General features: G+C 38.9%; 2 protein-coding genes across 5 annotated transcripts in view; one reads left to right on the forward strand and one right to left on the reverse strand.

Moving 5' to 3' along the window:
- Nucleotides 1–8682, forward strand: part of LOC104055927 (Y+L amino acid transporter 2) — a 42725-nt gene extending 34043 nt beyond the window's left edge. For all 3 annotated transcript variants that reach the window (XM_054079168.1, XM_054079169.1, XM_054079170.1), the window contains 5 exons: nucleotides 4910–5013; nucleotides 6037–6133; nucleotides 6390–6539; nucleotides 7256–7439; nucleotides 8545–8682. In XM_054079168.1, the coding sequence (XP_053935143.1) occupies nucleotides 4910–5013; nucleotides 6037–6133; nucleotides 6390–6539; nucleotides 7256–7439; nucleotides 8545–8639 (630 nt within the window). In that variant the 3' untranslated portion in view covers nucleotides 8640–8682. The remainder of the gene's footprint in view (nucleotides 1–4909; nucleotides 5014–6036; nucleotides 6134–6389; nucleotides 6540–7255; nucleotides 7440–8544) is intronic.
- Nucleotides 908–12340, reverse strand: SLC7A6OS (solute carrier family 7 member 6 opposite strand). 2 transcript variants are annotated; one of them, XM_054079172.1, is made up of 3 exons: nucleotides 12143–12340; nucleotides 10656–10782; nucleotides 908–3690 (listed from the first exon to the last, which is right to left on the reverse strand). In XM_054079172.1, the coding sequence occupies exons 1-3, from the start codon at nucleotides 12308–12310 to the stop codon at nucleotides 3656–3658; spliced, it is 330 nt and encodes a 109-aa protein (XP_053935147.1). In that variant the 5' UTR covers nucleotides 12311–12340; the 3' UTR covers nucleotides 908–3655. The 2 variants fall into 2 exon arrangements, with proteins under 2 accessions (XP_053935147.1, XP_053935146.1); XM_054079171.1 differs by lacking the exon at nucleotides 908–3690 and adding an exon at nucleotides 10052–10189.
- Between the last annotated feature and the right edge of the window lie 1831 nt (nucleotides 12341–14171).

Raw genomic sequence — 14171 nt, forward strand, 5'->3', positions numbered from 1 at the left:
TTCTTGCATTTATCCATCTGATCAATGTTGTTTAGTGCTTTGCCAGCCTAGCATGTGCTTGCAGCTCCATGTGCTCTCAGTGTAGTCTGATGGGTTTTGTGTGCCTCTAAGTGCACTTTTTGTGTGCAGCAAAGTGTGATGAAATGGTTCTTGTCTTGTGATTTGTAACACAAACATGGGTCTTTCTAAACAACTCTGTACCTGAATTACTGGGTGCGAAGCAGTATCCTGTGTATTTTGTTGTGGCAGCTCTTTATGTGAGGCAATTCCCACTGCTTTTAGTTCAACCTGTTTGTGTAGAACTGTTGTTTTCCCCTTTAAAGGACAAAAAAGTGGTCTTGCAAGCCATTCACAAGTTACCAGCTGATGATCATGAGATCAAACTAACACAAAATAAAAATAAAATAGAATTAAATCAGTCATTCTTCTTTTGAAAAAAAGCTGCAATTCAGTTTTTGCCATTCTTCTGGGAGTACTGTAACCTTTTAGTCATAATGAAATTAGGGCTGGAAGCTTCTTCCTTTATTATTCCCTGATGATGGTTTGGAAAAAAAAATCAGAAGGGGAACAATTCCAAGTGTATGTCTTTCTCCAGTATGCATGTATACATGTGTATCTTACACATGCAGTGGATGGGAGGGCATAAAAGGACTTTATCTGTAATTGCAAGTGCTGTATCAGCCACTGAATTCTCCTACTGTTTCCTAGCTGTTAGAAGCAGTTATAGTTCAAGTCTGGACTACAGGACTTGTCAGACTGCAGCAGAGATGACAATTTAATCTCTTAATCCTTCTTGCTCTTTAGACTTTCTCAGAAGAAACCTGAGAAGAAATCCGTCCCCATAGTGGTGCCTTTCTCCTGTTATGGTGGACTAAATGCTTCTGCTATAGCTGCCTCCAGGTAGGCTCCTCTGTCATCCTCTGCATACCCTTGCGAACACTCCATTCTTTCCCCTGCTGACAGCTCATTTGTTTTTATAAATGCACTTCACTACTCCCAGAAGTAGTGGTAGTTAAAGTGGAACTGGTCAAGTGCTCAGTTCAGAGCTCAGGTCTAACTGGGCTGTGGAGGATCCATGATTGTACAATTGCATTTTTAGCAGAAAGCAGCCACTAACTCTTCTCCCTCCCCTTTTTTTTTCCTCTTGGTACAGTGCACGCGATGTATGTGCTTGATTGCTTTTTGTACTTTTCTCTGCCTTTCTTTCTTATACAAAATAACTCTGACATGCACACAGTTGAATGCTTATTGTGGCCCCTTTTACTTACACTTGGGTAACACTTTCTGCAAGAAACACTATAAAGATCTTTGGTTTTGTCATTGTATACAAAAGAGTATAGGAGGAGGCATTCCTTAGCATCTGTTAAAGCGGGAGCGTTGAAGGATTTATAAATGTGTACTCTGAAGGATAAAAGAGTTTTATTGTCTGAGTAGTAATACATGAACTTGGCTGATTTTTATATTAGAAATTAGGGTGAAACTCTGTCAGAGGACACCTGCATAAAGACAGGTGGGTCTGTACTTGTCATGTTAAGCTAGTCAATATTACTAGAAAGTTTAGCCAAACTTCAGGTATCTTTCAACTTTGTTTTGTGGAAAGATCATTTTGCAGGCAGATCTACTTGACAAAGCTGAATTTTCCAGATTATTCTCAATTCAAATACTCTCTTGCCTTAGGGAAAAGTTAAGCTCTTGAAGTTACTGCTCTCACAGGAATCCCAGCTACAACATTAGAAAGTACATTCGAAATGACGGTTTTATAAAGGCTGTCACTAGGTTATTCTGTCTTTTGGAGTCTGACTTGTACAGATCTAGAGGAAATTAATTATTTAGACTTTGAGCTGTATCAACAGTTGTTATACATCATAGAGCTTGCATCCAGAATATATTGAATCTATGTCTTGATCTGTGTATAATTATGGCAGTGATACCATAGCTTTGCCTTCACTCTTCGTGGTTTTTACTGCTCATGAGTGATTGCTGTTTTCCAGGATGTGTGCAACAACATCAGTGTACCTTACAAAGACTGGATATACATTATAGGATGGAAACAGCCTTTCAGTACACCCCACAACTGCCATTCTATGCTAGATGTTTCCAAAGGAAATGGGAAATGCTTGCAAAGAGCAAATGCCAGCCTGCCTTTTCTTGGGGGGGCGGGAGGAGTTTCTCCAAATGACACATTAGCTAATCTGCATCCTGCAGCATAAGATTACATTCATACATTTTCTCTCTCTAACTTTAGCTGTTAATATTGCTTATCTAAATGCTTATTCTTTAGGCGACCTTACTAAACATCTTAATTCTCTAACGTCTTGTTGAGTGAGTTCTGTATCTTAGCCTTGTATATTTAAAAAACAATCCTGTTGCAGTTTTAAGTCTGCTGTGTAGTAATTCCACGTGCTGTTTGGCTTTGGAAATCAGCAGCCCAGGTTTAAATCATCCTTTAGGAAATGACAACAATTGCCTATTAGATTTTTTTTGTCTTGTCCTTGTTCTTACTTGTTCTGGAGAAGTTGTCTTTATTCATTTACTGCATCATTATGAATTACATTCTGCTTTGGGAGACAGGTTTCTGAGAGCTGTATTTAGATCCAATAAGGATCCAAGAGAAGCACTGTGTGTTCCAGTAATTATTTGTTCTTGAGTAGCAGAAATGTTTTATATATAATAATGTAAATTATTAGTTGCTTGTTTGGTTTCAGTTGACTGAAAATGGGTGAGCCATGGTGTACAGAACACATTTCTTATGGCATGGTCTTTTGCTAAATTGTTATTCTGATTTCAGCATGAAATAGGATTCATACATGGAATAGTTCTTTTATACTTTACTTGTGTTAATTTTTATCATTTCTGTCAGAATCTGTGTATGTGCATTTTTCCACCGCTGTGTTGAAACTCCTATTTGAGGGGAAGTATGCTGACACCTATCAACTAAAAGAGGTCAGGAAGAGAGGTGCTTTACTAAGAATCAGAGTGACTTAGAGTTGATGCACCGACTTTGAACCTTTTGGCAAGGTTCCCACTGAAGTGATTATATGCTTTAGTGTTGTACCTTAGCAGCAGGAAATCCTGTCTGCTTTTGCTGAGGCTCAACTAAATCACACAAAAGGATGGAATAAATCTTGCTTTTTAGTGTAGATGTTATACAGCTGATGAGAGCTGGATTCTGAACCTTAACCTCAATAATGTGCTGAACAAAGCACTGTCAACTCAGACAGAGAACAGGAAACTGGCCAAGCTTTGTCTTATGTCAGTAATTTTTTCTGTGTTTTATGGTTTAAAGATTGACTTTATGTGCAGGGGTTTGCCTCATGAAAATCTATCACTCATTTAATGAAGAAAACTCTATATTAAGTCATTTAGCGTTTTCTGATCTACAAAACCAGATCATAATGTACTGCTTTTGGTGATCTTGTTTCTGGAGTAATTAAATCAAAATTTGAGTGCTGTTCAATCCCAGTAACTTCATATGCTACAAAGAGACCAGTTCTGAGTTTTAACCCACTTAGATTGAACCCATAAGTGTTATGGTGAAGTAGTTTACAGGGAAGTTTGGGGGGAGATGTTCCAAAGCAGTAAACTATTAAAAAGTGAAGAATTTTTTTGTACTAGAAAAGACAGACCTGCAGAAAGCTGAACAAGGGTAAGTGCTTCATATGTCTGAGGATCTTGAAACTGGCAAGAGAGCTAAAAAAAAAAAAAGATTTAAAGAAAGGTTTATAAAAAGGTTTAGATTACTGCTACCATATGATGAGGTACAAAACACACTAATAACCACAAGATCTTTGGGGTTTGTTTGAATACCACTTATACATAAGAACATACCTTTCTGTTTCTATAAATATTGATTTCATGCTGTCTAACGTAGACATGATGCTTTTGCTACCATGACTGCCAGTTTGTTTCAATAAAAGAAATCATAGCAGTAATTTAGCTGTCGGTAGGTAGAGTAGGGATAGGAAGGCTCCCACCCACATCCTATGAACACAGCATGAGTGGATTTCTGTTGAACTCCAAACATGCTAATGTTCAAACATGTACAATACTTAACCAAGGTGGGACTTAGAATAGTTGTCAGTCTTCATGTATTAAATTTCTTGGGTTTTTCAAACATATTGCCTGATATTATAAGTCTCTCTCCTCTTTTTCTCCATCCAGGAGGCTGAGCAGAATTGGCCAGGACAGTATCTTGCAAATTATTACCCATTTTCATCATAGGTCCCAGATCATTGGGAATCAATGACTCTTACCACTTGCTTTGAAACTCTGATGCTCCTGACCTCTTGGTTTTAGAGCTGTGTCATGGAAGGTCACCATAGTTGGCCTGCAGTGTTGTCTAGCAACATTAACAAATGACTGCTAATAAGCTACTTGCTCTGTTATTTGCCATGTGAGATTGGAGCCCAGAGGCCCTGCTCGTGGAACTAAAGGAAGAGAAGAGGTTGCTTAAGAAATTGAAAAAAGAAGGGAAATAAAACAGTTTCCTAGAGTAGTGTGTATAAAGCTGGTGTGGTTGTGGCTGTGTTTATCATCCGCAATATGGCACTTCTCTTTTTGGATATGTAATAATATTTTTGTCCTTTATTCTCTGTAGCTGGTGTGTTACACTTGAGTTTGTAGTTATGTTGAAAAATAAAGTACATTAGGATTGGTGAGAAAAATTCTAAAAGCAGTTGTTTTCTTTTGTGAGCAGAAAATGTGAGTTCAGGTGCTTGGCTAAAGAAGCTTGTGCTTTGAAGTCCATAAATAAATAGTCTGTCTGATTCTTTGTGCTGCATTATGGTTTGTCCTTAACTATATTTCTATTTTCCCATACAGGCTTATTACAAGAGTTTTTACATCATTGTTTTACATATGCTTTGTTGGAGATATTTTCATGTTTTCTTTTTGTTTTCCCTTCTATTAGACATTTGCTGACCAAGTTTTTGGTATCTTCAGCTGGACAATTCCCATTGCTGTAGCCTTTTCTTGTTTTGGTGGACTTAATGCATCAATTCTAGCGTCATCAAGGTAGTCCATCTCTTTCTGTTTGACAGATGTTTATAACTATTTTAGGTGTTACTGTTATGCTCATCTTTTATGAGAGTGACAAAAATACTTTTGTAACCAAACTCATAATGAATAGCCACAACAAAATGACAGACCTAGATAAACTTCTGGGTGCATACATGTGCCCTGTGCGCTACCTTGCCTCCTCAGAGCATTCCTAGCTGTATGCAGAGTACAATGAAAGATCAAATGAATGTTGTCTGTGTGGCAAGTCCTTGGGCCTTCTGATTATTTGGATTGAGTTATCTTCCATTGTACTTGAAACAATAATTCTAGCAAGTTCTTGTTTTTAAATTAATTTACCTAAAACTTACTTTAGGTAAAATCAGTATCTTTAAGTTTTCCTCCAAGTAAAACGTTTTAAAAGTTTCTACTACTATTAAGCTGCAGTCAAAAAGCTTAGAATGCATTATAGCAGCTTTCCTCTGAGCAGCGATTATGCCTCTGACTTGTGAATGTTTTAAATAGATTTAGTCAGGCATATTAACATCCTTCCTGTTCATTGAATGTATGTACGATGCCTCTACACTGAGAACAAATATGGTGAAGTAGTCAACATAGAACAACTTGTAGTTGATAATAAAATTGTGTGTTTTGAGCATGTGATAGAGTTAGCTCTGCTTAGAGACCTGGTGATCCCTTCTGATGGGCATTGAAAACTGTTCTGCTCTAAGCTGGAACATTTACAGTGCTAGCTTGGAGGATTTTTTTAAATCGATAGGAATTTCTTTCAGTTACTGTAGACGTTTCCTATTTAACTGTAGGATTTTTTTCTAAAAATGAGTGTTAAAACATGTTTCTAAAAGCTTGTATGTTTTAATGGTGGTTGTACAGTACATCTTTACCAGAAAGCTTGAATCCACGTTCCAGTTTGAAGGATGGTAATTCAGTACCTTTTTACTGGTATTGTTGATTGATTTTTCTGTAATATGTTCTCATTCATTAATGGCCTCAGCACTTTTTTTTCTCATTTGTGGTTTTCAGGCTGTTTTTTGTAGGCTCTCGAGAAGGCCACCTTCCTGATCTGTTGTCTATGATCCACATAGAGAGGTTCACACCTGTGCCAGCGCTGCTCTTCAATGTAAGTTGTTATTGCTTTTCTCTTCAACTGTTCACATGTGACTGTATGAATTATTTAAAGGAGGACATTAAAAAAGCACAAGAGAGAACTTCAGATTCAGTGTCATTGCAATGATTTCTGAGAGAGTGAATTTTGAGAGGCATAAAATCATGCCAAACACCAAGGAGTAAAAGGTGTTACTTTCATGCAAAAAAACAGCATAAACAGTAATTTTCAAACTTCACTGGTTCATCTCACTCCTGTTCTATTCTGACAGTGCGCTATGACCCTTATTTACCTGGCTGTGGAAGATGTCTTCAAGCTTATTAATTACTTCAGTTTCAGTTACTGGTTTTTTGTTGGTCTGTCTATTGCTGGGCAATTATATCTACGTTGGAAGGAACCACATCGACCCAGGCCTCTTAAGGTAATATGAACATATTACAGAATTGTTTAAAATCCCTCTCTTCCGTGCAATGTAGAAGTATTATCGTGGCACCTGGACCATATATATCATGTCTAAATGTTACAAACTATCAGGACATAAAGCATTACTTCCAATTTATGTTATACCACAAAAGTCAGTTTGCTTGCTAGATAAGCGATTGTGGTAATGGTATGCTCTTTTATTGTACACTAATTCAATCAGTATCCCTTCTGTCTGGCAACTGGAGAATGTCTCAGTAAGCTAACATAGTAGTTAGCCTTTTGTCTTGGACTAGAAATCTTTAACTAGGAATGCTTAAGTTAAATCTGTTAATTTGGACCACCTTTAGATCAGTTTCAGGTGTTTCATTTCAATACCTGATCCTCTTACTGCCTTCTCATGCTTCAAGTTGATACTCAACACAAAAGAATCATTCTTGTTTCCCCAGTTTTACTGGACTTGTCACAAACCCCTTCATGCTGTTACACAGCAGAGTGACCATGTTTGAGTACTTCTGCAATTTTTACCAGCTGTTCTGTTCAAGAATAATTCACCAATTTGCTTATGGTTCTGAATAGCCAGATGTGTAAGTGGAAAAGCAGATGATTTCATAAAGTGGGGTTGAGAAGGAAAAGGCTGTAATTGTCATCAAAATGTTTGCAACTGTAGACAATGACTGTTCCAGTAATGTTCTGTTGTGTTTTTTGTGTCCTCAGCTGAGTGTGGCCTTCCCAATAATATTCTGTATATGCACAGTATTTCTGGTGGTAGTGCCACTCTACAGTGACGCTATAAATTCATTGATTGGAATTGCCATTGCTTTATCTGGAATTCCAGTCTTTTTCTTGGGAGTCTATTTACCTCCATCAAGGAGACCTCAGTTTATCAACAAGGCTTTAGGTAAGTTTCTTTGTAGATGGCGATGATGTTAGTAAAGAGGAAAATTAAAGAAATGAATCTGGGTTTACTGATGCAAAGGTTTGGGGTCAGTTGGCCCCAGCTAAGCAGCCATGGGGCCTCTCACTCACCAGCACCCCCAGCAGAATGGGGGCAAGAAAGACATTTAGTAAGTGAAGGAAGGCGGGGGAACAAACCAGCTGCTGTGAGGGCAATCACTTACCGCCTCCCACAAACAGACCTATGTGCAGCCGGTCTCCAAGCAACAGCCACTTTAGAAGACACCTTCCCACATGCATGCACTCCTTCCTCTACTCCACTTTTTATTTCCGAGCATGACATGAGACAGCATAAAATAACCCTCTGCCTAATTTAGGTCAGCTGTTCTGGCCATCTCCCCTCCAAACTTGTCTTGCTTTGCTGAATACGATGTTTGAAGATGGACAGGTACATTAGTCACAGGTGGAACTTTGCCTTCTGTTGAATTGCTGCAGTTAAATGATACATTTCTCTCCAGCAGTGCACTATTGTCATTGTTACTGTGTGAGAAAACCATAATGAGGGATGTGGAAAGGAAGGTTTATAGCAGAATCTTAGAATGCAAGTGGATGTGGTGCAGCAGCAGCTAGTTGACATGTAAATGCTCAGTAATCTTGTTGCTTCCTTATGTTCTATTTGAAGGTCTTGTTTTATTTTTTCATTCTACCAATTTTATACTCTTAATGATAGAAGAGAGTTTACCTCATTTACTTGGCAGGGTGCCTAAGAAGAAAAATACCCTAAGATTTCAACAGAACAGTTTTAAACTTGTCATTCGAGGCTTTAAGCAATGACAAGCTATTGGGAGGTGTCCCTGCCCATGGCAGTGGGGTTGGAACTGGATTATCTTTAAAGTCCCTTCCAACCCAAACCATTCTCTGATTTTATGAAACATTATCTGTTTAAAAAAATTAAGTGGAAGACACATTTTGTATTAACTTTTATTGTTTCCCTTAAAAGAAGTGAGGCAGCATTCTTGACAAGTAACTTTGATTAGTCAGATGCATGTTGCGTCATTAGCATTGAAACAGGGGGCTGTGTTCTGATTTCTCTCCCATTCCCCATGCAGGTGCAGTCACACGGAACATGCAGCTGCTCTGTTCCTGTGTTTTAACAGAGATGGACCCAAATGAAGAAAAGAAGTTAGAAATAAAATCCAGCTAAAATTTCAAAGCCGTTACAAGAAACAGGAGGGAGGATAAAGCGGTTATGACCACAAAAGGGAAGATACGGAACTGGAAAAAAACAAGAAAACTGTTTCCAGTGGTCTTTCAGAAACACTAAATATGTACTTACTTGCAGTTGGATTGCCACATAAATCGTGCCCTTGCACCATCCTCCTGAACTGTGGCATATTGTCAGGGTGTGTTTTCATTGGATGATGATTACCTACTCATTTCAGGCACACCAGCTGTGCGCCAATGCTGTTCCTTCTTCAGAATTGGTATTAAAATGGTAAGAGCTAATGGATCAAATTAGATTTCTGCAGAACCAGGTGGTGAAGTAATGCATTTTTAAGTTAAACTGAAAACCACTTTGACTCAAGAGACCAAAAGTCATTTTCAGCTTAATTCTGATGGATGTTTGCATGAAGTGATTTGCTGTGCTATCTCAGTTCTTATCCCAGAAGACAACCAGTCACAACAAACAGATTTGTCATTATTAGCAGAGAAATGAATAAAGTTGTACTACATTATTTAAAAGATGGAACTAGCCTTTCTCCCTTAAAGATAAGTATTTTATTCTGTACGCTATGTGGAAATGGGTTCTCTGGTGTGGTAATGGTTTGATCAACAAAGCACCTCGGCACACTAAAGACCTGATTAACATTTGATGATTCTTACCTTTCAGCTTGTTAGTACTTGGTTAACTTCTGACAGGGTTTATGAAACTTCAAAAATTAAAAAGTTCCATTTGAAGCTTTTAAGCATTTGTTTCTGAACTGTTTCAGTGAGCACACAAGCATAAAGACAAAGTGCTGTTTCTAGGCCTTCCCCTTGCAATTGCAGCAGACATGCTGATCCTGTGAAATGGGACAAGAAGGGCTGCTGCCCACAGTGCTTTCCTACAGAATGTGGAGGTACGGTTGGTGCAAAAGCTACAAATACTTGGGCATGCAGCTCTAAAAAAAGAAGTTCCATCAGAACCCCAGCATCACCGAGCAGGCAGAAAAATCTACTTTAAAGCACATGCTATCTGGGAATGAAAAAATGTATTGTCAAAATGTATAAACCCATCTGTTTATTATCTACCAGCTAAGGTGGCTGCTCAGAGAATAAAATATTTCAGCATTTACTGGAATCCCAGTGAGATGCTCAAGCCTAGACGTAAAGGGGAACCATACGAGTCATCAACAGTTTGAGATGGCCGGACGTGCAAAAAATTTAGCTTAAAGCTCATCCACATAAAGATTGGCTTTCTGCTGTCCCAATGAGTACAACTCTTACCGGAAAGTGGGTTTTCAAGGATTTATTTGGTTGGGATTTTTTTTAGTGCAATTTTCTTATAAGTAGCTGTCAGGCCCTATGTGGATTTTCAGTTCTATGCAACGTTAGAATTTCATCTTCTGTGTGCATTTCACCTTCAAAAAGGGCCGTCAGAATCCGCATCCTCCATATGGTCATAACCAAATTCCTGTAGAACCTCTGGTTGGTATTTGTACCGTATTCTTCTCCTGTAAGGTTGATCCTCATCACTGGAGCTGTCTCCAAACTCTAAAGAAGAGTATTGGTACTTTTAGATTATCTCTCCTTGTTAGTTAAACCATTGGGTTAATCAGACTGTAAGCTTCTTGAGTAGCTCAAATTAACAAATATGAAGTCTGAACTACTTCTGTATTAGATGAAGTTTGAATTGTGCTTGGAGTGCACTGGGAGGGGGAGTTAAGAAAGCAAAGACAAGCAAGTTTCACAAGCATGTGGAACTAAGTCATCTATTCCTTTTCTTCTGCAAGTGCTACAGCTGGAAATTGAGTTCTTAATTTTGACTTTGAAAAAACACCAACATCCCTCATAGTTCCAAGAAAGATGATTCTTCTCTAAGCAGATTTAACCTATTATAAAAGCAGAGCACTGCTCCAGTGTGGTGTGCAGTTGATTTTTTTTTAGAGACTGTGTGTAAAAATGGATGGGATTTTTATGTGTGCAGCCTGAAAGCAAACAATTTTTATGACAGGCATACCTCCATTTTCCTCAGGTAAGAAATCTTGTAACTCTTCTTCATCAGGATAATCATTACGCCAGTTATTTTCATCATTTTCATCATCTTCATCATCATATACTTCCTCAGATATATCATAATCATCTACCTGCACATCAACACAAACATAACATTGACTATAAATACAGACCCTTAGCATTAAGTGGTTTTCAATCCACCTATACAGTGCTACACTGATCAAAGAGCCACAAGATACTTCTCTACTGCAAACAAGTTATTCAACGGCTGCACAAGGCCCACTGTAGTAAAATTTGTGTTGTCAGTATACTCACCATAGTACAGCAATATTCTTTAGGTGACAAATCAGTTGACTCTGGATCAATGGGCTGGGGCCAGCTTATGGGGCTCAATTGTATGGGTCCCTCATTCCAGGAAGGACACAGAGTTCCTGGAGCGCATCCAGAGAGAGGGAATGGAGCTGGGGAAGGGTCTGGCGCATAGTAGTTATGGGGAGTGGTTGAGGGACCTGGCGCTGTTTAGTCTGGAGGAGGCTGAGGGGAGACTTCATGGCTCCCTACAGCTCCATGAAAGGAGGTTGTAGGGAAACAGTTGTTGGTCTCTTCTCCCAAGTAGCAAGTGATAGAAACAGATGAAACTGCCTCCAGTTGCCCCAGGGGAGGTTTAATTGGCTATTAGGAAATATTACTTCCACCAAAAGGGCTGTCAAACACTGGAACAGGCTGCCTGGGGAAGTGGTGGAGTCACCATGCCTAGAGGGATTTAAAGCACGTATAGATGTGGTGCTTAGGGACATTGGTGGCTTGGCATTGTTCACTTTACAGTTGGACTTGAACATCCTCTCCAAGCTAAGCAGTTCTGTGATTCTGTGAAGTCAGTCAATGCTCCAGTTAAGGAGTTAAATGCTAAGGTCAATGTCTAAATTAATCCTCCTCCCTTCAGCAGTAGTGGAATAGATCAAGGAAAAGTAGCTTCAGGTTCCTGATAATACAAGTCTGTTGATCACAGTATCTCTCTGACAGAAGACAGAGGCTTACACTTAACTTCCTAACTCCACAGGCAGTCAAATACAATTCTATCAGAAGAAATATCTCGTATTAAGATTAAAGTCAAGTTCTAAAATATTGAAAAAATGGTGTGTGTCCTGTTGCTCCTTATAACTACATTTACTTGCCGCCTCCTAATCACAAATGAGATGCGAGTTACTTAAGTTTACCAATTGTGTGCCAAAAGTGGTTCAGCAATTTGAAGCCACACAAATTCTGCTGAGTACATGAGCACTATCCCTTCAATTTTCATCATCACATCATAATTTGCTTGAATCAACAGTAACCTGGAAGAACCCAGGACAAGCACTTAAGCCTAACGCAGAAGTCACAGAGTACACCTGTAGTATCTCAGAGGGCTTTTCTTGGTATGGCAACTTCTAATAACAGGACTTTAAGCAAGTTTATTTCTGACCTTTCTATGTAAGAAAGATACATCCTTACCAGTTCATATTCTTCTCCGTAGGGCTGTACAGAAAGGATATTTTGGATCCAACCAGGGGATGATGTTTCCATACAGTAGATGTCATAAACATACTCATCGTCTTTCTCACAGTGTTCTTTTTCACCACCTTCAGAAACATTTAAACGCTCACGGATCATCTCTACCATATTGCAAAGAATCACATCTTTATCAGTCCTCTGCGGAGAAGAAATAAAAAATTTAAAAATGTGTGTTTCCACTGAAGCCAAGCACAAACCGTTTCACAGCCAACAGTTTCCTTTGCAGACTGCAGTCACTAGCTAAGGATGACAATTCTCACATCTTCAACTGAAAGTTTCCCACTGGAATTCTGATACTTGGAACATTAGCAACCTAGAAGAGAAAGACTCCAAAGAAATTTTCCAACTAACATTGTACAGCCAGTCACACCTTGTTTAGCAAATGGGAGAGACTTCCCGGACAAGGGCATTAGAAGCATCAAAGGGGATATGGCTGACCCCCATAGAACTGTTCATCTGTTTTCTGATGACATGCTGGTGGAAGAGCCATGTTTTTAACACAGCCTGGGATTTGCAGAGCATTACACTTGCAATGCTGCAGTCTGCTTGCATATATAATACTGCAGATAATATGCAAGCAGACTGCAGTATACAGTGTTAAGGAGAAATGCAAACATGGCATCAACACGAAAAGGCTGGCAAGCCCTACAGATAGCTTTTTATTTCCTCTATTTTCTCACTTCAGCATTAACAGAAGAAATTTCTTCACGCTTCCTCCTTCCTAATAGGTTATTTGCAATGTACTTGCTTTAGTGACCTGCACTAGAAGGTCTACATAGGCAGGATTTCGCTGCCCAGTTTTATTTGCTAAAGCTTTTTGGAATATCTTGTCTAATCCAGAGTAATGTCTCCTGACCTACTTAAGTAGTTCTGAGGAACAGCTACAGACAAACCTTTCATTTACTTCTAAGTACTTACAGAATGAAAAAGTTTACTCCTTGCTTTCAACACTTATTGCTGGCTCTAAATGAGTAAGAGGAAAATCCTGCTGGTACCTCAGTTTCATTTCTGTTTGTGTCATCAGAAGAGTGACAGTTAACTAACAGATCCCAAGTGTCCATTTGATCTACTTGCCTAATAGAAAGCAAGAGTTCATATCTTAGTTTGATGCCAAAGCTCTGAAACAACCTATAAGAAACGCTAAAGGATGACAGCTGCTTGGGCTTTTTCTCACTTGGGGATCTTCTTCAACAGTAAGCATTTAAGTTTTCCTGAGAGCTGTGATGGGATGCGTAAATAAAGCATCTATGTGTACTTAGATATAGTTAGGGAACTACTAAAGGATGCATACACAGCCCTTTCACCTTCTTTTCCATGTGGTTATGAGTGTCTAATACAAAATCTTCTCAATGCTCTGTATGGAGGGCAACCCTACACTGAGGCAGAACTCCTTCATACTTAAAGCCATGCACATATTCCTCCAACTGAAATCACACTTAACTCACAATACCAATGAGCATAGGATGTAGGGGCTTGCTTAAGCAGCCTGTGAAACACCTAGAGTGCTGCTAAAACCAAAATACAGTAAAACCATATGTTGGAATCATGAGAAAGGAGGACTCAGGAGTGTCTTCTCCTTTAGTGAACCTTGCCTACAAGTGACATTCCTAGGCATCTGGATAGATGAGAAGGCATTTAACTAGATTTTTTCTTTTCTAGGTAGAGAAGTACTTAATCAAAAAACTCTGAGTTCCACATGACAACTGAACATGAAAAAGTATACAGCCCCATGGGGTACAGAAAAAAAAAGGGTGGTATAAACCCTTCCTGTAGCAGCCAACTCCACATGGCTGTCTGTCTTGACAACATTAGTACACATAAGGAACTTCATGAAAGTTACTCTCTGTGTAAGTCCAAGTTCCAGATATCTAGGTAAAGTTCCTATTAAACAGCAGCATCCTTATAATGGAAAAAACCTTCCACGGTAGTTTGCTCACACGTACCAGTCAACACTGATATCAAAGTACTT

Source organism: Cuculus canorus, chromosome 13, assembly GCF_017976375.1.
Source record: "Cuculus canorus isolate bCucCan1 chromosome 13, bCucCan1.pri, whole genome shotgun sequence".
Taxonomy (NCBI): domain Eukaryota; kingdom Metazoa; phylum Chordata; class Aves; order Cuculiformes; family Cuculidae; genus Cuculus; species Cuculus canorus.